The sequence below is a fragment of the Heteronotia binoei genome, chromosome 1 (genome assembly GCF_032191835.1).
Source record: "Heteronotia binoei isolate CCM8104 ecotype False Entrance Well chromosome 1, APGP_CSIRO_Hbin_v1, whole genome shotgun sequence".
NCBI lineage: Eukaryota > Metazoa > Chordata > Lepidosauria > Squamata > Gekkonidae > Heteronotia > Heteronotia binoei.
Genome location: NC_083223.1, coordinates 262596413 through 262618005, shown reverse-complemented (window position 1 = coordinate 262618005; position 21593 = coordinate 262596413). Strand labels below are relative to the sequence as shown.

The window sequence follows — 21593 nt, the reverse complement described above, 5'->3', positions numbered from 1 at the left end:
TGGGCAGCCGTGTTGGTCTGAAGCAGCAGAACAAAGCAGGAGTCAAGTTGGACCTTTAAGCCCAACAAAGTTTTATTCAGAATGTAAGCTTTCGTATGCGTGCATACTTCTTCAGATGAGGGGATAGGGTACAGTGGGCTGAAATACATGTAGTTGGTGGGTTAAGAGTATAAACTGATGCATAGTTAGGATCAAATGGTGAAATAGCGTAATAAATTGGAAGACCATTTGGTCCGGATAGTAATAAAAGGTAATAAAAGTTGCCTGTTAATTGCTGTTGCTGCACCAAGTCTAAATGGAAAGGTTGTGACAAAAATGGCAGAAAATTTGATCGGAAAACATGAGGAAGCAAAGAGTAGTTTGCAGAAAATGAAGGCAAAAAATAAGTTTTAAAGGAAACAGCCCTTTGTCCTCAGCCCCGTCCTAGCTATGCAATAAATCCTCTGCAATAAATCCCACCGACCTCAACTGGCCTTTTCACTAGCAAGGAAAGCTCCACGTGCAGCTTACGTTCCTGCGCCTTTTCTCTTCTTCCGCCCTTTGCCGCTCTGGCGACAGAAACCGGGCAGTGATGTCATTCGTGTGCGTCCCGCCCGTTTCCGCTTGGGAGCGAGAGTGACTTCTTTGCAAGATGGCGGCGTCTCTGTTGAGGTGACTGGAAGGGGGCGAGGAGGGGGAGCGGTTCCGTGGGTGGCGGTGAGGCCGCCGCTTCAGTGTGGGGCGGGATATGGGGCGAAGAGGCTGCCCCCGAGTGGGACACGTAGGAGCTCGGCCGAGGGGGGATATTGACTGTGTTCTGCTTTGTCTGCCTTGTATCTGTAGGCAACCCAGAATGCGTGCGCGAATTTGTGGCCCTGTGCACGTGCAAGGGTTTGTGTATGCGCTCCTGCATGTGCACGCATACATAGACGCAGTGTGTGCAAGTGCACGCAAACGCAGATATGTGCATAGACTTGCGGCATTAGGAACCACCTTTGTATATACCAGGGGTGGCCATTCTTGCTTAACAAGAGCCACATAGAATACACGTCAGATGTTTGAGACCCACAAGGCATAATGTCAGATGTTGGAAGGAAGGAAAGAAAGAAAGAAAGAAAGAAATAGATGGGGGGGAGAGAGGTGGAAAGAAAGCAACTTTACATACATTCTCCAAGCCACCAGTTGGCTTGAAGAAAGAATTTAAAGAGATATGCCTTCTCCAAGCCAACTGTTGGAGTGGTAGGGGTTCTGAGAGCCTCCCAATATGTGCAAAAGAGCCACAGTTTGGCCAACCCCAGTATATACCTTCTTTCTCTCTGTGTACACTGAAACCGAAATGCGCACACATTGTCTTGGCACTGTGAATGTGCATGCATTACGTAGCCCAGTATACAAGATTTGTGTTCCAAATGCACACATGCTGAAATGTTTACGTAGATTTGTATTGTCCAAAATAAATTCTACCGGAGGGGGAAGGAAATCTTGGGGTTGGGTTCAATACTCACGCTAAGCTGTGGAATCTTCTGAGCAAAAATTCTACTTTGTGAGCTACTTGCGTTAAAGTTGTGAGCTACTGCATAAATTAGTTTGCTCTGAGGCCATTTTTCCTGAGCCAAGACAAAAATGTTTGAGCTGGAAGTTAAAAATCTGTGAGCTAGCTCATGCTAACTCAGCTTAGAGGGAACACTGGTTGGATTATCTCCCACCTTTCTTCCCAATGGAGTCCCAAAATGGCTTACATGCTCTCCTTTCCATCTTCACAACAACCTTGTGGGTAGGTTAGGCTGAGAGTGTGTGACTGGCCAGAGGTCACCCAACAAGCTCCAGTCACAGAGTGGGGGTTTGAGCCTGGGTCTCCCAGAACTTGGTCTTTGTAGTGCGCGGCTCCCTGAAAATCACGGCTCAGTGTGCAGCAATTTTTAAAAAGACAAACTGTTAAGCTGATTAGGGAAAGGACTGAAAATAAAATTGCTAATATTTTAATGCTCAGTATAGATCTGTGGTGTAGCCTCATCTGAATACTATGTAAAGTTTTGATTGCTCTATTGAGAGCCAGTTTGGTGTAGTGGTTAAGTGCATGGACTCGTATCTGGGAGAACCGGGTTTGATTCACCACTCGTCCACTTGCACCTGCTGGAATGGCCTTGGGTCAGCCATAGCTTTCACAGGAGTTGTCCTTGAAAGGGCAGCTGCTGTAAAAAGCTCTCTCAGCCCCACCTACCTCACAGGGTGTCTGTTGTGATTGTGGTGGTGGGGGGAAGGTAGAGGAGATTGTGACCACTCTCAGAGTATAGGGCGGAATATAATTTCTCCTCCTCCTCCTAAAAAAAGCTCCTGCGGAGCTGAAAAAGTGCAATAAAGGGTAACCAAGATGCTTTTAAGGACTGAAATATTTTCTTATGAGGAAAGGAAGCGCTTCCCCCTCTACCATAGTACTAGAACTTGAGAGCACTCCGTGAAGTTGATGGGCAGTAGATTGAGGACAGGCAAAAAGGGAACTTCCTTTTCTTAATGAGTAATTAAATGGTGGAATTGGCTGGCAAATTGAGGTATTAGTGAAGGCCACAAGCATGGTGGGGATGGAAAGTTTGGTCAAGTCACAGCTGATTTATGGCAGCCTCATGGGGTTTTCAAGGCAAGAGACGTTCAGAGGTGGTTTGCCATTGCCTGCTTGGCATTGCGACCTTGGACTTCCTTGATGGTCTCCTATTCAAATACTAACCAGGGCAGATCCAACCCTGCTTAGTTTCTGACAAGCTTGGGCTGGTCAGGGCTGCCACCAGCATAAAAAAAAGGTAAAGGTAGTCAGTCCCCTGTGCAAGCACCAGTTGTTTCCGACTCTGGGGTGACGTCGCATCACAGCGTTTTCATGGCAGACTTTTTATGGGGTGGTTTGCCATTGCCTTAAGAAGAACCCCGTGGTGCAGAGTGTTAAAGCTGCAGTACTGCAGTCCTAAGCTTTGCTCACGACCTAAGTTTGATCCCCAGTGGAAGCTGGGTTTTCAGGTAGCCGGCTCGAGGTTGACTCAGCCTTCCATCCTTCCGAGGTCGGTAAAATGAGTACTCAGCTTGCTGGGGGGAAAGTGTCGATGATTGGGGAAGGCAATGCCAAACCACCCAGGGACGGTGGCTCAGTGATAGAGCATCTGCTTGGTAAGCAGAAGGTCCCAGGTTCAATCCCTGCCATCTCCAAAAAGGGTCCAGGCAAGTAGGCATGAAAATCCTCAGCTTGAGACCCTGGAGAGCCGCTGCCAGTCTGAGAAAACAATACTGACTTTGATGGACCAAGGGTCTGATTCAGTATAAGGCAGCTTCATATGTTCATATGTTCACCCTGTAAAAAGTCTGCCGTAAAAACGTTGTGAAAGCAACATCACCCCAGAGTCGAAAACTACTGGTGCTTGCACAGGGAACCTTCCCTTGCCATTGCCTTCCCCAGTCATCTACACTTTCCCCCCAGCAAGCTGGGTACTCATTTTACCGACCTCAGAAGGATGGAAGGCTGAGTCAACCTTGAACCGGGTACCTTAACGCAGCTTCCGCTGGGATTGAACTCAGGTCATGAGCAGAGAGCAGTACTGCAGTTTTACCACTCTCTGCCATGGGGCCAGCAGCATACATGGCCTTAAACGGAGATTAGATAAATTCATAGAGGATAGGCCCGTAATTGACTACTAGCTGTGGTGACAGTGGAAAACTCTCTATTCAGATGCACTAATCTGAAACACTGTCCTTGGAGGCAACATTGGTTTGTGTGTACCTCCAGATAACCGATTGGCCAGTGCAGAAACAAGATACTGGGTTAGATGGATAACTGTTCTGATTCAATAGGATTCTTCTTAATGTTTTTTATTTACTTCATCTATATCCTGCCTGTCTCCTCTGTGGGGACCCAAAATGCTTTGTTTTGTTTCCCTCCGTTTAAGCCTCACAACAACCCTGTGAGGCTCAGATTATGTGACTGGCACAAGCTTGCCCGGCAAGCTTCCATGTTAGAGTGTTGATTTTTAAGCCATGGTCATCCAGTTCCTAATCCAACACTAACCACTACCCATTGCAGTTTTTCTTGGTGTAGTGGTTAAATGTGCAGACGTATCTGGGAGAACCAGGTTTGATTCTCCACTCCTCCACTTGAAATGGCCATAGCTATTGCAGGAGTTGTCCTTCAAAGGGTAGCTGTTGTGAGATCCCTCTCAGCCCCACCCTCCTGTGGGGGGAGAAGATATAGGAGATTGTAAACTGCTCTGAGTCTGATTCAGAGAGAAGGGCAGGGTATAAATCTGCAGTCGTCTTCTTCTTATCTTTCTGTTTAGACATCATTGAAATAAAATAGAGCAATTCCTCAGTGGAACAGGCTTTCTTGGGAGGTGGTGGGCTCTCCTTTTTTGGAGGTTTTTAAACGGAGGCTGGATGGCCATCTGACAGCAATGAGGATTCTAAGAATTTGGGGGGAGGTATTTGTGAGTTTCCTGCATTGTGCAGGGGGTTGGACTAGATGACCCTGGAGGTCCCTTCTAACTATGATTCTAAATATGCACATAACGTTTTGTCACTGGGCAGATGCATTTGTTTGTATATAAAACATGCTGTATTGTGCACACATACAAAGCTTTTGTTCTTATGCACACATGGCAAAATGTTTATGTAGGTTTGGTGCCTTGCAAGCACGGATGTGTGTACACGGATCTGTGTTTGTGCGTGCCAGCTGAGACACCTACACAGGTTTGTGGCATTGTGACCACATCTTATGTGTGCATGTCATTGCGACACAAATGTACACATTATGAAAGTTATGCATAGGTTTGTGGCAGCTGTGAATATGCATATGTTTATATATGCTTCCTTAAGTGCATGTTTATGAGCATTACATGCTAATACGTCTGATCTGAAAGGCAGATTAGGAGTGTTGTGATGTGTCCCTCTCTTGTTTACATATAAGTTCAAATTCACATGTTTGTGTAGCACATGAGCATGTTCGTGTATGTGTGTTCACAAGCTAATATTTGTGGCGCTGAGAATAAGTGGCTAGATTTAAATGTAAGTACCCGAGTAGATGAGGTATACATCTCTTCTTTTCAAAACAAATTACCAAAGAAAAGCTGCCCTCTGACCCCCACAAATAAATGCCAGATGTTTCCAATGGGAAACATCTATGGGACTGAGGCAGCTGCCCCATGGTGCAGGTGACCTCCTGACCCCCTCTCCACAAATGCATGCCAGAGGTTTCCTATGGGAATTGGTGGAGACAATTTTAGGGGCTTGCCAGCCAGGTTATTTTTCCATTACAGCTTGCTTCTGGTTTTTTTAGCTTCCCCTCACATTTCAATGCAAAGAACATTTTTGAACTTTCCAGATCTTTTGGCTGCGGTTTTTCAATGCATAGCTTTTCAGAAGTAAAACAGAAATATTTTAAAATTTAATTTGGTGATGAGCTAACGTCTCAAGGCCCCAATTCACTCAGCCCTGACTTCTAGAGACATCCATAATCTCCAGCACACACATAACCACAACCACCAGTACAGAAGATGACAAGCCTTACCAAGTATTTTTCCTATTTAAAAGCCAGTGTCTTGTTGCGAAAGCCTCCAGACCCCCTTGCAGAAACCACTCTCATGGTGAATCCACAGGGCTTTTTCTCGAAGACTATTCCGATGAAACATTCCAGCTTCATAATGTTTTGATAACTGTTTTCTACTGTGATTGATTTATATATTGCTAATTGTGAGAGCTGGGCGAAAAGCATTTTGCCTTCCAGGGCCCCTAAAAGGTCAGGGCATCAGGTTACAGGACAGCAATGTAAATCAGGTCTTACAGAGGCCGGAAAATGGACATTACATCTCTCCCTGAAAACACAGGATGCTGGTCACTGTCAGGCCATAAGAGCCCCGTGGCGCAGAGTGCTAAAGCTGCAGTACTGCAGTTGGAGCTCTCTGCTCACAACCTGAATTCAATCCCAGTGAAAGCTGGTTCAGGTAGCCGGCTCGAGGTTGACTCAGCTTTCCATCCTTCCGTGGTCGGTCAAATGAGTACCCAGCTTGCTGGGGGGGGGGAAAGTGTAGATGACTGGGGAAGGCAATGGCAAACCACTCCTTAAAAAATTCTGCCGTGAAAACATTGTGAGAGCGACGTCACCCCAGAGTCGAAAACGATTGGTGCTTGCACAGGGAGTCCCCGTCAAAGGTGGCATCTAGCTTGCGGCAGTCTCGTGGCGGATGCGGTAGCTGGGGTTGTTGCAGCACTGGAGGGGGAGGCGGAGGTGGCTGCCCTCCTCTTGGCCCTTGTGGCCATTCCCCCCACTCACCTCCGAGGTGCCCTGGTCACTGTCATCTCCCATCCTCGAGCGTAGGGAGGGCCACGCCAGGATCGCCTCTCTCCGAGCGGGTGCTTCATCCATCAAGCTGGTGGATCTTCTGGGCTCCCACACTTTGGGGGTGATGAACAGTCACTGTACGTGCAGCGGGGACCCTCGCCCTGCCACTCTCCGGTCGTTGAGTATGTGCCACGGAGGTTGCTTAGGGTCACTACCGGGTCGTTGTTCCTCACCAATCGGTTGTTCTGGGTTGTCGGGGGCTTTTCCGTTATCTAGAGCTCTCTCCGCCATAGGGTTAGAAAGTTTCTAGTTCGGTTACGTCCCCAAGAAAGATCACTTCCAAAATGTCAAGCATCGATATTTCTCAATAAATAGCCTTTTGTTATTGAATCAAAAGTTGCTTTATTGTAGGAACTCAGAAGCTTTACCAGGGACACAATCCTTGGAAGTAATGAGGTATCCAGTGTTACATAGTTACTATATAGGATTTCAAAGGGTATCCTGCAGCAGCTTGAGTCACGGGTTCAAAGGTTACTACACAGTGTCTCTTTTATTACTAAGGAATTTAGGCTATTAAAAACATCTCCCTTTCTCACGCTTCTATGGGACCAGATAAGGACTGTCCGTGTGAATCTGGGGGAGAGGCACATCACAGCTTTACCAGCCAGGCTGCAGCGTAAACATCCTTGGGCTAGATAGATTTATTACTTGCCTAAAGGTTGTAAAGAAGAGGGGGGGGGCGGTAGAGACGGGTGACTTGCTCTTTGTCTAAGGAACCATCATGGCACGCAGAAATACGCATGCTTGACAGAATTGGCCAGGTCTCACAAGCGTATATCTGTGTCTTGTAGTGTCAGCTAGAAGGTATGAGTGGGCTATACAGATCTGACTACACGGATTGAAGTAGTCGTGGCAATGCAAAAGAAATTCACTAGTTATCCCCAAGTGTAATTGTGTCAAGCCCTGACCGGGATGATGAAGAAGAAGAAGATATTGGATTTATATCCCGCTCTCCACTCCAAAGAGTCTCAGAGCGGCTCACAATCTCCTTTACCTTCCTCCCCCACAACAAACACCCTGTGAGGTGGGTGGGGCTGAGAGGGCTCTCACAGCAGCTGCCCTTTCAAGGACAACCTCTGCCAGAGCTATGGCTGACCCAAGGCCATGCTAGCAGGTGCAAGTGGAGGAGTGGGGAATCAAACCCGGTTCTCCCAGATAAGAGTCCGCACACTTAACCACTACACCAAACTGGCTCTCTCTCTCTACCTGGATGGCCCTGGTAGCCTGAACTTGGAAGCCAAATAAGCTCTCCCTTGGCTGGTATTTGGATGGGAGACCACCAAGGAAGTCCAGAATTGCTACACAGAGGCAGGCAGTTGCAAGGAAAGGAAAGGTCCCCTGTGCAAGCACCAGTGGTTTTCGACTCTGGGGTGACGTTGCTTTCACAACGTTTTCACGGCAGACTTTTTACGGGGTGGTTTGCCATTGCCTTCCCCGGTCATCGACACTTTCCCCCGAGCAAGCTGGGGACTCATTTGACCGACCTCGGAAGGATGGAAGGCTGAGTCAACCTCAAGCTGGCTACTTGAAAACCCAGCTTCCGCCGGGGATCGAACTCAGGTCGTGAGCAGAGCTTAGGACCACAGTACTGCAGCTTTAACACTCTGCCCCACGGGGCTCTTAGGCAATAGCAAACCAACTGCATACAAAACCCTATAGGGTTGCCGTAATTCAGCTGCAGCCAGAGGTGTTGAATGGTGCATGTGCATTTGTGAACCGATTCCAAATTAGGTGGATGTTGTTCTTTTATTACTACCCCGATCTTGGTTGTTTATCCTGATTCCTTTCTCTGATTTGCTGTGAATCTTCTGATTTAATCCTGTTGTCTGTTCCTTCCAGTAGGGCTGTTTTTATTCTATTTTATCTTTGTGAGTTGGGGTCCAGATCAATGTTCCCTCTAAGCTGCAGAGTCTTGTGAGCAAAAATTCTACTTTGTGAGCTACTAGTATTAAAGTTGTGAGCTGCTGCATATATTATTGTGCTCTGGGACTATTTTTCCTGAGCTTGGACAAAAATGTGTGAACTGGAGGCTAAAAATCTTTGAGCTAGCTCATGTTAACTCAATTTAGAGGGAACACTGGTCCAGATCCTTAAAAAAAATGAGTCAGCAGCAATGAGTAAATTAGCTTGTCAGGGTAGGTTCATCTCCTTTCATCTGATACGTGTTTTGGGAGTCCATCCATTCCCCAAACCCCATTGGGGTGAGCAACCCCATAGCTACAGCCTGAAGGTTTATCATCCAGATGAAACTTTCCCACTTGATTCTGTGGGATATGCAGACTTGTAATTGAAAGCTGTGGTCGAGCTTGTAATTAGTCTCTTGCCAATCACAAGTAACTCTCCTATGGTGAGTAAAAGTTTCCTTCAGGTGACTAGGCAGGGTTTTGGTGGGGGGGGGGGGAGGAAGATAAAGGAGATTGTGAGCTGCTCTGAGTCTCTGATTCAGAGAGAAAGGTGGGGTATATGTAAATCTGCAATTCTTCTTCTTTTGGGTTTTTTTCTTACTTGAAGAGTGTGGTCAGCTTCTCCCACTTTTTAAAGTAAGCAAATATAATGTGTATCGCTGTGTGTTCCTTGGGGGGGGGGGGAGAGTGATTAAGCTTAGAAAAATTATGCACAGAACCAGAGGCGGCCAAACTGTGGCTCAGGAGCCATATGTGGCTCTTTCATGGATATTGTGTGGCTCCCAAAGTTCCTCTTACCCCGTCGGCCAGCTTGGAGAAGGCATTTCTCTCCCTAAATCACTTCTCTAAGCCCAAGCCAGCCAGCAGCTGGAGAATGCATTTAAAGTTAAAGTTGCTTTTTCCTACCTTTCTCTCCCCCCTCCATCTATTGCCTTCCTCCTTTCCTTCCTCCCTCCCTCCCAAATGTAACATTCGTGTCTTGTGGCTCTCAGACATCTGATGTTTATTCTATGTGGTTTATACATTAAGCAAATTTGGCCACCCCTGCACAAAACTGTGGATTGAGGCCCTTCCCACTAGAAGAGCTTGGCTCGCCATCTGGCTGAAGCAAGGAGGTAACGGAGGCTTCGATCCTGTGAGCCTTTGTTTGAGAGGAAGCTCAACTGAACTCTGAAAGCTGAACTCTGAAACGGATGGCTCAAGCTGGCCGCATCTCATCAGCTCTCAGAAGCTAAGCAGGATCAGCTGCTGTTAGCATTTGGATGGGAGACCTCCGTGGAAGTCCAGGGTTGCTACACAGGGGAGGGCAGTGGCAACCCACTCTTTGTCTCTTGCCTTTAAAATTGAGGTTTGCCGTTTAATGCCCAAATTTGTTTCAATTATTGGGCTTTTATGGTCAGCTTGTTGCCGTATAAATAAACTGAAGTGAAAATTGATGTCAGCTATGACTTGACATAATATTCCAGCTTCCAAAGCTGAAGGGACCTCCTTTTGGGTACACATGTTTAGGATCTTTGGGCTATCTTCTCCTCCTCCTCCTTCTTCCCCGCCCTCTCCGCAAGCGGACTCGGGGCGGCTAACAGTCCAAATTTCAGACAATAAATACAAATTAAAACAATCAAACTTCAAACGATAAACACTATTAAAACAATTTAAAAACATTTTACGGTGCTGTTAAATAACTACCTAGGCGGGATTGTCCTTTACTAACAGTTAAACCTGTTAAACAGTTAATACCTCCACTCTCCTAGCTTGCTTTGTCATGCCCCTATTCCATTACTTTTTATGGCCTCCTGTCCATCCTTCGCACTCAGAACTGCACCCCTGACTTGGAGACTGCTAGGTCTGGTGGGGTGCAGGGGCAAGTGGCAAGGAAAGAAGGCTCCATTCTGTGCTCCCAGTCCTTGATTCCAACATGTTTTTCAGTTTCTGAAGGGCAGGCTTGTGAGCCGTGTTCCCTCTAAGCTGAGTTAAGAGAAGCCATGCTAGATCAGGCCTGTGGCCCATCCAGTTCAACACTCTTTGTCACACAGTGGCCAAAAAAACCCAGGCGCCATCATTAAGTCCACCAGTAGAGCCTGGACACTAGAACTCCTCACACTGTTGCCCCTCCCAGCACCAAGACTACAGAGCATTGCTGCCCCAGACAGAGTTCCAACAATACGCTGTGGCTAATAGCCACTGATGGACCTCTGCTCCAGATGTTGATCCAACCCCTTCTTGAAGCTGTCTTTGCTTGTAGCTGCCACCACCTCCTGTGGCAGAGAATGCCATGTGTTCTGAAAATGGGGTTTTAGCCAATCATCTTCTTAGTTCCACCGTTGGCAGAGCATTCAGTCTGGTAAGATATGCCTTGCCCTTTGGGTGAAGGGCTTCCTTTTATCCGTTCTAACCCGACTGCTCAGCAATTTCAAAACTGAGTTAGTGTGGGCTAGCTCACAGTTCTTTAACCTCCAGCTCACACGTTTTTGTCTTAGCTCAGGAAAAATGGCCCCAGAGCAAGCTTAGCTATGCAGTCGCTGATAACTTTAATGCCAGTAGCTCACAAAGTAAAATTGTTGCTCACAAGACTCCATGGCTTAGAGGGAGGGAGCGTGCTTTTTGTTTTGCTTCATTTGCTGGTGTGTCACCTTTGAATGTCGGCCTGACAGCGGCTTGGACCAGATCTGTCTAGAACGATTCCCTGAGCCTGCGAGGCTGTGTGTGTGTAGAAGGAAATTGAAACCCATAATTTACCTCCTTTCCCACGCTGTGGGCTTGCAACTTAATATGCTGTGCTCCCAACTGTGACAGTGACCTGCCATCTACCAGCGCTTAGAGGGTGACAAACTGCGGCGTTGGCGAAAGAGCAGAATGAAAGCAAGTTTGTTTTTTGACCCCCCACCCCACCCACGACAGTAGGAAAATAGCAGACTCTCTGTTCTTCAGGCCTTTGGCTCCAGCAGCGTGAAATAACTGCTCTTTACTTGGCTGCTTCCCCTTTAGAGTCATTTTACTACCTTGGCCTCAACAGTTTGGTTTTTCAGGAGCATAAAGAGCAGGGGCTGGTGGGGTGCCTTTCATTTAGAGCAGAGATGTCTGGCTCCAGTATATTCTTCGGTGTAGTGGTGCCAGTTTGGTGTAGTGGTTAAGTGCGTGGTCCCTTACCTGGGAGAACCGGGTTTGATTCCCCACTCCTCCACTTGCAGCTGCTGGAATGGCCTTGGGTCAGCCACAGCTCTGGCAGAGGTTGTCCTTGAAAGTGCAGATTCTGGGAGAGCTCTCTCAGCCCCACCCACCTCACAGGGTGTCTGTTGTGGGGGAGGAAGGGAAAGGAGATTGTGAGCCATTCTGAGTTTCAGAGTGGAGAGCGGGATATAAATCCAATATCATCTTCCTTCCTTCTTCCCTCCCTCCCTATCTACCTCTGACATTCGTGTTTTGTGGCTCTCAAAATCTGATGTTTATTCTGTGTGGCTCTTAAGTTAAGCAAGTTTGGCCACCCCTGGTTTACAGTATCTTGAATGAGGAAATGGAGGTACATTCCCAATCTTTTATCTTAGGGGTCATCAACATGGTAGCTGTGAGTGCCATGGTGCCCTTTGACACCTTTTCTGGCACCCACCAGGTGTTTTTAGGAAGTGGGGAGGCTTTTGCCCTGTGAAGTTTCTGATTGATTATTGGAGATTTGATTAACCATGCAAATTCGTTTTAACCATGTTTTGGTAGCAGCTGCCACCACAGCGCAAGAATCTGCAGTGTGTGACTGAAGTTAAGCTGCGGCATTCATTTTGGGGCTGGCTCCGCCTCTTTTGGCCACCATTTTGTTGCTGCACCTGCCGTGTCATTTTGGAATCCCAAATGTGCTTGCAGGCTCAAAAAGGTTGGGGGACGCCTACTTTTACTTCATTCCACCCTCACCCCCCATACTTCCATAGTAGATGGTGTTTCAGCACAAGATGATGAGAGAATTTTAGGAGAAGCGCAAAAAGGGTTGAGACTTACACCAACTTTATCACGTAGACTTGTCCTGCAACTCCCGTTGTTCAGAGAGAACCCCAGGGCAAGTCTCTGTAGCGGGGGTGGGGAGGAGAGCATATGGAGCACCGCCCTGCCACCACACAGCCCTGCCACCACACAGCCACTCCACATAGCCACTGGCACATCGCTCTGCCCTCTGCTTTCACAATTCAGCTTCGTAGAACAAAGTTCTACGGAGTCCAGTAGCACCTTTAAGACCAACAAAGTTTTATTCAGAATGTAAGCTTTCGAGTGCATTCGCACTTAATCAGACAGTGAAGTGGGGTACAGTGAGCAGGTGCTGCTGGACTCCAGCATTGTTCCATTGCTTCAGACCAGGGGTGGCCAAACTTGCTTAGTGTAAGAGCCACATAGAATAAATGTCAGAGGTCCATGAGCCGCAAGAAATGAACATCAAATGTTTGAGAGAAGGAAGGCAAATAGATGGGAGAGGGAGAGGTGGAAAGAAAGCAACTTTAACTTTAAATGCATCCTCCAAGCTCTTGGCTGGTTTGGCTTGGAGAAGTGATTTAAAGAGACAGATGACAGGGTGGTGGAGGCTTCGAGAGCCACCCGATATATGTGAAAGAGCCACATGTGGCTCCCGAGCCTCAGTTTGGCTATCCCTGCTTCAGGCCAACATGGCTGCTCACCTGGATTTAACAGCTTTGTAGAGTGTTTTCTGGGTGTCCAAAGTGCTTTGTGTAAACAGTATGGGTTCCAACAGCACTGACAGGTAGGTCAGTATCTCTCTTTGAGGAAACAAAAGCAAAGGGAGTAAGTGGCTCACCTAGCGCATTGAGGGCTCTCTGTAAGGATGAACACAGTCCCCGTCGTAAACATAACAAATGCTTTTGTCTTTCAGATTAGCTGGCCGGCGCTGCCTCTGCACCCCTTTCAGTCCTGGATTCTCCATGCAAAGGTAAGTTTCTGGACAGCCAGAAGCGTCATTAATTCTCTCCTCCCTTGACTCTTTGCAAGATTTTGCTCTCCAGTCCGTTTGTTCTCCTTTTGTTCCCCTGTCATTCATGGACCATTAAGACAGATCAGTAGGAATGGTGCTTTTATATAATCCCCAGTGGCTTCACGTAGGAAGTAACAGGGCTATCAATCAATTGGTATTTTCCAGGCGTAGTTTAGCTTTTGGCACACACTGTGCTGTTTTACATAAGAACATAAGAGAAGCCATCTTGAATCAGGCCAGTGGCCCATCCAGTCCAATACTCTGTGTCACACAGTGGCCAAAAAACCCAGGTGCCCTCTCCAAGCTTCTGCACCCCTTCTCCAAGGCCCAGCTAGACCCCCACCCCAGTTGACACAGTCCGGAAAGGTTCTTTGCCACCAGTGGGCTTTCATTATGGATCGGCAGCAGAAATACTGTAATGCATGGTTTGCAGTTCAGAGGTAATTGTTCATTAGCTGGCCATTGTGATGGGGTGGGGGGAGAAAGGAGCAGGTGAGCCTAAGGAACCCCATCCCCCGCCAGGTTTATTCATTTGACAGCATGCCATGACCAGTGTTCCCTCTAAGCTGAGTTAACGTGAGCTAGCTCACAGATTTTTAGCTTCCAGCTCACACATTTTTGTCTCAGCTCAGGAAAAATGGCCCCAGAGCAATTTGATTTAATGCCAGGAGCTTACAGCTTTAATGCCAGTAGCTCACAAAGTAGATTTTTTTGCTCACAAGACTCTGCAGCTTAGAGGGAACATTGGCCGTGACACGCCCTTATGTCTGAAACATCGACTGAGAGGTGACATGATAGAGGTTTACAAGATTATGCATGGGATAGAGAAGGCAGAGAAAGAAGTACTTTTCTCCCTTTCTCACAATACAAGAACTCGTGGGCACTCCATGAAACTGCTGAGCAGTCAGGCTAGAATGGGTAAAAGGAAGTCCTTCACCCAAAGGGTGATTAACACATGGGATTCACTGCCACAGGAGGTGGTGGCAGCAACATGCATAGATGGCTGCAAGAGGGGATTGGATCAACATATGGAGCAGAGGCCCATCAGTGGCTATTTAGGTATATTAAATTAGGTAGCCTACAACTAGGAAATGCATGTCCTTCTGGGATTTGCAAAAACACCAATTGGCAGGGAACTTTATTACCTTTTATGGCTATCCAGACCAAATGGCCAAGCCACACTGTTTTATCATGTGACTAAAGCCAGTCTGCACTCTTAAACAACAAACTGCACGTATTTCAGCCCACAATACCTGATCCCCTCGTCTGATGAAGTGTGCTGAGAGAGCGCATGAAAGCTTATGTTCTCAATAAAACTTGGTTGGTCTTAAAGATGAAACTTGACTTCTGCTTTATTTAGCCACAAGGTATAGATGGAACTCTCTGTCTTGGCAAGTGATGCTCTGTATTCTTGGTGGGGGGGGGGGAGCAACAGTGGGAGGGCCTCTAGTGTCCTGGCCCCACTGGTGGGCCTCCTGAAGGCACCTGCTTTATTTGGCCACTGTGTGACACAGAGTGTTGGACTGGATGGGCCATTGGCCTGATCCAACATGGCTTCTCTTATGTTCTTAAGCATGCCAAAAGCCACTTGTAGTGCAATTCCAATTTCAACGTAAGCTGAGTTTTGCTCTAACCTTGGTTTGGAGTTGCATTGGAGGGAGGTTCCTTGCACCAGAGAAGTGCCATATGGGATCTACCCTGCCCCCCAGCCCAGTACCTAATGGACTTGGGGAACTCACCACCACAAGATGCAGCATTGATGACTGGTCTGTATTGGGAGTCCCCGACCTGCAGGTGCCTGTGGGCGCCATGATGCCTGCTGGCACCTTTTTCTGGCATCTACCAAGTGTGCTTAGGAAGTGCGTGGGGCCAGGTAGGGTTTTTGCCCAGCAAGGCTTCTGATTGGCCGTTGAAGATCTGATTGGCTGCGCAGATTTTTTTTTTTTTTAAAAACCCGTTGCTTTGGCAGCAGTTGCCAGCACAGCACACAAATCTGCACTGTTAGTGGAGTTAAACTGTGGCAATAATTTTGTGGCCAGCTGTGACTCCTGTGGCAACCGTTTTGTTGCGGGGCCCACCATGCCATGTCAGAATTCCAAATGTGCCCATAGCCTCTAAGCAGTCGGGGACCTGAAATGTGTAAGAACAGATCCTTTATTGTCGCTTCTCCATTCTTGGTCGGCTTCAAAGCTGGGTTATGGCGTCGCAAATTAAGTTAATTATTTTTACCATTTGGGTCATCCAACTGTTTTTGTGGGGTAGTTACGATGCTGCCGCTAAGTTTCCATTCCATATACCTTTACTGGTATTAAAACAGCATGACTGATTTCATATAGGTGTCAGTACAGACATGCATAAATCTGATAAATTATCATAAATAAGAATATAAAACAGGAGAGTCTAAGATGGTAAACAGCATGTCAAATATAAAATGCCAAAAGAAAATGGGCATCGTTCAGTTTGCTAAAATCTATTGGTATGTTTCAGTTAGTTTTGATTTTATAAGCTTCTGCTAAAAACTTTGCAACACGTATGGTGGTTTTGGGATTTACACCTTCTAAAAGCTGACAGCATTTTCTCGTCAGTTAAGATTATTATTTGGAAAATATTTAGATAGAAATAGAATGCGCTGGGAAGCGAGTAAAGGGCACTTCAAAATAATATAGGATAGGAAGTCGGGAGTTCCCAATTCACATGGGCAGAGCCTTTTTTGAAGGAGTATTTGCCTAAAACTGCCATAAAGAATTTCCAGTGGAGATGGAGGAAGATGATGATGATGATATTGGATTTATACCCTGCCCTATACTCTGAATCTTAGAGTCTCAGAGTGGTCTACAATCTCCTTTATCTTCCTCCCCCACAACAGACACCCTGTGAGGTAGGTGGGGCTGAGAGAGCTTTCACAGCAGCTGCCCTTTCAAAGACAGCTCTGTGAGAGCTATGGCGGAGTGGGGAATCAAACCCGGTTCTCCTAGATAAAAGTCCGCGTACTTAACCACTACACCAAACTGGCTCTCCAAACTGGAAAAGCATTTAGGCGGGCCATAGTAAAGGTTAAATTTCATCGGGCTTGAGATATTGACCTATGTTGTGGGTTTTAATATTGGATACATCTCTTCTGCTGATCTTAGGATCAGATAAATGAAGGGTCAAGTGCAGGTCTCTTGGTGGCCTCTAAACCAGCAAGCAGGAATCAGGCTGCAGTACAAGTTGCAATTAAAATTCAGGGCAGATCTTTGTTTTTATTGATTCAATATGTTTATGCACTGCCTCTTAGCTTTGGTTTACGATTCAGAATCTGATGTATGCTGTGCAAAAAGAAAACAGAGAGAAGTACGGAAAGTGAAAGCACGAAAATTTGGGCACTAATCCTGAGATAACAGAAAGGGCAGACGGGATGGCTGGTGCCGGAGGTGGCTGTGAGAGGTTGGGGAGCCAAAAGGCACCTTCCAAGTGCTATTTGAGAAGTTGATTCTCAGCTGATTCTCCAGGCACCCTGGCGGAGAAATCCAAAACCCCTAGAATACAATCCACATTATACCTTTGGTGTAGTGGTTAAGGGCGCAGACTCTTATCTGGGAAAACCAGGTTTGATTCCCCACTCCTCCACTTGCAGCTGCTGGAATGGCCTTGGGTCAGCCATAGGTCTCGCAGAGTTGTCCTTGAAAGGGCAGCTTCTGGGAGAGCTCTCTCAGCTCCGCCCACCTCACAGGGTGTCTGTTGTGGGGGAGGAAGATAAAGGAGATTGTAGGCCACTCTGAGATTCAGAGTGAAGGGTAGGGTGTAAATCCAATATAATCTTATTGTTCTTCTATTAGGACCCCCCTACACACACACACACACACACACACACACACACAAAAACGACACCAGCAGTGTGTCAGCTTTCAAGTTCTCCAGAACTCTTCTTCAGGCTGGCCATTCCAAAAATAATGAGAAAGTAGAAGCAAGAAGTGATATTCAGGAAGACACCCCTGTATTGATTTCCAAGCCATGCACCCCTGGAATGTGATATGACACAGCAATGCCCATTTGAATTGGAATGGTCTTTCTTGCACATAAGGGAGAAAAATCCAATTCCTTCTTGGCCCAAGGCAGGCTGGAATGTGGTTCTGGTTCACAAGCCAGACAAACATGATGGCTGGGTGAAAGGTTAAGAAGCATCCATCTTTCTGCTCCTGGGAATGAAGAATTCCAGGCCCAGAGAGGGACTGGTGGGCAGAGCTGTAAAAATGCCTTTCTTCAGGGCAAGACAGCAAAAACACAAAGGCTAAGGGTTAGGTGTTCATCTTGTTGTGAATGTGTGGTATAACTGCAAACTAATCTCACATTTCTGACTTTTAACAAAGTTTCTATTTTTCTTTAATTACTGCTAAGGCTATCAAAGTCAACCAGTCTCATGAACACTTGATGGATGCCTATCATGTTTGACACTAAGAGAGAAATCTATCACTTTTTGGGAGCTTCAAAGGAGTCAGTTTGGGAAAACAGGGCCATAAAAAGTCATTTGGCCAGTGTATTTAAAATTCCTATGTTGGGGTATGGATTTATGACACGAATGATCTCTGATTGGATATTCCACATATGACACTCTGATTTTCCATTGGTGTGACACTCTGCCCCTTCATTGGGTAGTTGAATCGCTTGATGTGACGTAATTTACCCTAGAAAACAGGCAACCCCACCTGTCAGGTTAGAGAAAAGAGAAGGAAAAAAATAGGGTCGAGAGAGAAGAGAAGGAGTCGGAAAAGAAAAGGGAATTCCTCCTGCACCCCTTCCTACCCTAACCCCCCCTTCCTTCCTCTCAAGAGAAATCTCCCTCCAGAGGCCTTGCATTTCCTCTGACTGAGCCTACCCTGCAAGATCTAGGTATTGTATCACCTTCCCCCATCCATGCTGATTCAGCTAATCTCTGTATTCCTCTTGTATGCTTGAAATTGTTTGATTGGGATGTAACTATTTGAAACCCTGTACCTATAATAAAATCCATTATTAACCAAAGGATTTTCAGTGGTCTATCTCCGTAGACATTGACAGAGATCTCTGCTCACCTCACCTCTCGTAGACTCACCATTTTGAGCTAAGAAATATTAATATTCCCCAATAAAAAGTTAGTTGAGGTGTAACAGAAGCCCCAGGACACAATGTTAAATCATGGCGTAGTCTGCATCGTTCATGTAGACAGATGCAATGCTGATGCTGGCATCTGGCAATGCCATGTGTTGTCATGAGCTAGAGGCTGTAAAAAATGGCTCTGTTTCATGGCAAACACAAATGTGCCATATATCTCTCTGCCAAGTGAGGACCGAATCCTCTTTTCAGGAAAGAGTAAAGAAAATGCTGGGAAGCCATTGCTTTTTCAGTGAATGAACACTTTCCTGCCACCTGCCCTCCTCCCGACGGCCGTGGGCAGCACTGTCTTGGTAGCTCCTTCCTTCCTTCCTTCCTTCCTTCCTTCCTTCCTTCCTTCCTTCCTTCCTTCCTTCCTTCCTTCCTTCCTTCCTTCCTTCCTTCCTTCCTTCCTTCCTTCCTTCCTTCCTTCCTTCCTTCCTTCCTTCTGAATGAAGGTTTATTTATCATTTGCCAATACAATAGCAAACACAAATGACAATTATTTTAAAAGTTTTATTGGTTTTAAACAAAGAAGGGGAACAGGGGTAGATGGGAATAGAAAAACGTTAGTAATACAGTTATGAAGCATTCTGCATAATGATAAATCAATCATACAAGATATTTCTGTCATATTTAGATTATAAGTCATCATTTGAACCTTCTGTTTTTCAAGTTATATTTCTAATTTGGATAGTATATATAACAAAAAAGTTAAACTAAAATAAAGGTTCACATTGGTAAATCTTAAGTATCTCACCACATATAAAACTTCTCCCACTGCTTTCTGGCTTCTTCCTTAGATTTCCCAGCAAGCAGCTGGGATAAGTACTCCATCTCTGCCGTCTCCAATATTTTCTCAATCAAGTCTGCCCTCATAGGAATTTCTTGATATTTCCATTTCTGTGCAAGTAAAATCCTAGCTGCTGTAATAATATGTGATGTTAGATGTCTTGTCTCCTTTGTGTAGTCACGGGGTATATATTCAATAAAAATATTTCTGGTTTAAATTGGATCTGTGTCTTCAGAATTTTCTGTAATAGTTCATGCACCATCTTCCAATAGCTTTTCACCACTTCACAGGTTCACTACATATGATAAAACGACCCAACATGTTTTGTACACTTCCAGCACTTATTAGACATATTAGAATACATTTTAGAAAGTTTCTGAGGGCGTTAGATACCATCTATAAAACATCTTATACAGATTTTCTTTAAAAGCAGTTGACTTAGTTAATTTAATATTAGCCTTCCACAACCTCTCCGACTCATCTAACGTAATATTACGACCTACATTCCTAGCCCACTGGACCATACAATCTTTTACAATCTCGTCTTGCATCTTCATCTGTAATAGAAAAGCATATAATTTTGAGATCAGCTTCTCCTGAGGTCCCAAAATGTTTACGTCAAATGGATACTGTTCTGTATTAAAACCTATTGCTTTATCTTTAGCATATCTAGATTCTATTTGAGATCTCAACCACCAATTCATTTTGATATCCATGCTTTCTAGTTCTTCTTTAGTTTTTAAATGGTTGTCTTGTTTCAAAAGTTTGTATACGCGATTCTGATTTGGTCTTATGAGATTTGGCGGTGCAAACGCTTTCACTTGTGAGACCCATCTTGGAATTTTTTGGTAAATCCTCGGCTTTAACCATGACCATGTATGATACAAAGATTTTTGGAACCAATGGGACGTATATGCATACACACAAAGAGCCTGTGTGGGTGTCATAGTTAAGAGCAGCGGACTCTAATCTGGAGAACTCTGTTTGATTCCCCCATTCCTCCTCCACATGATGCCTGCTGGGTGACCTTGAGTCAGTCCCAGCTTTCTCGGGACTCTCAGTCCCACCTGGCTCATAAGGTGCCTGTTGTGCAGAGAGGAAGACAAGGCAATTGTAAACTGCTTTGAGACTCCTTAGGGTAGAGGAAAGTGGAATATAAAAACCTACTCTCCTTAGAGGGAACCAGACCCTCCATTCAACGATTGTGGCTACTAGAAGGTCAAAGTAGAAAAACCAAGCAGCACCCAGCCTATCCCTATGGTATTGCAAAACTGTGGGAACAGTATATAATGGAAAATATTTCATATAGAATAAATGAAAAAAAAAGGTAAAGGTGCAAGCACCAGTCGTTTTCGACTCTGGGTTGATGTTGCTTTCACAACGTTTTCACGGCAGCCTTTTTATGGGGTGGTTTGCCATTGCCTTCCCCAGTCATCTACACTTTCCCCCCAGCAAGCTGGGTACTCATTTTCCCAACCTTGGAAGGATGGAAGGCTGAGTCAACCTTGATCTGACTACCTGAACTCAGCTTCCTCTGGGATTGAACTCAGGTCGTGAGTGGAGCTTGGACTGCAGCTTTACCACTCTGCGCCAGGGGCTCTTTTAAAGGTAAAGGTAGTCCTCTGTGCAAGCATTAAGTCCATGGGTGAAGTCACATCATGACATTTTCTTGGCAGACTTTTTACGGGGTGGTTTGCCATTGCCTTACCCAGTGATCTACACTTTCCCCCCAGCAAGCTGGGTACTCATTTCACCGACCTCGGAAGGATGGAAGGCTGAGTCAACCTGTTTATTTATCATTTGCCAATACAATAACAAATGCAAATGAAAATTAGCATACATCATATATGAAAATAACATTAAACAAGGATAACACAAAAAGCAAAAGTAGATCAATTTTCTGTCGAAAAGATTATTAGGTACAATGTCAGGTTCAGTCAAATATGTTATCAGAGGAAGCCAAACAGCTGCCACACAATGTTCATATTCAATCAAGAAATCGAAAGAATTGCATGCTATTTTATTAAGAACAAATAATTCCCACAGCCTAGGAAGCCGTTGATCCAATAAGGGTGGTGAGGAATCTACCCAGTTCTTTCTGGGGAGAAAGTGGCAGAGGAGACCAATTCCTTGCTCTCCTTCTGGGCTACCCAAGGGGAATATGGGCGGCTGCCACTGCAAGGGGAAAGGTGTGAGAAACCTTTGCAGTGGCCTTTGCGATGGGAACGTCTAGAGCAGGGGTGGCCAAACTTGGTTAATGTAAGAGCCACATAGAATAAATGTCAGATGCCTGAGAGCCACAAGACGTTAACGCCAGATGTGTGAGAGCCAGAAGGAAGGAAGGCAAATAGATGGGGAGGGAGAGGTGGAAAGAAAGCAACTTTAACTTGAAATGCATTCTCCAGGCCACCAGCTGGCTTGACTTGAAGAAGTGATTTCAAGAGAGAAATGCCTTTCCAAAGCCAGCTGATGGGG

At 45.8% G+C, this 21593-nt stretch overlaps 1 protein-coding gene across 1 annotated transcript in view; it reads left to right on the top strand.

The window, feature by feature from the left end:
- Nucleotides 1-476: 476 nt before the first annotated feature.
- SDHC (succinate dehydrogenase complex subunit C) overlaps nt 477-21593 on the top strand; it is a 35338-nt gene continuing 14221 nt past the window's right edge. The window contains exons 1-2 of the mRNA XM_060255007.1: nt 477-651; nt 13118-13174. Of these exons, the coding sequence (XP_060110990.1) occupies nt 632-651; nt 13118-13174 (77 nt within the window). The 5' untranslated portion in view covers nt 477-631. The remainder of the gene's footprint in view (nt 652-13117; nt 13175-21593) is intronic.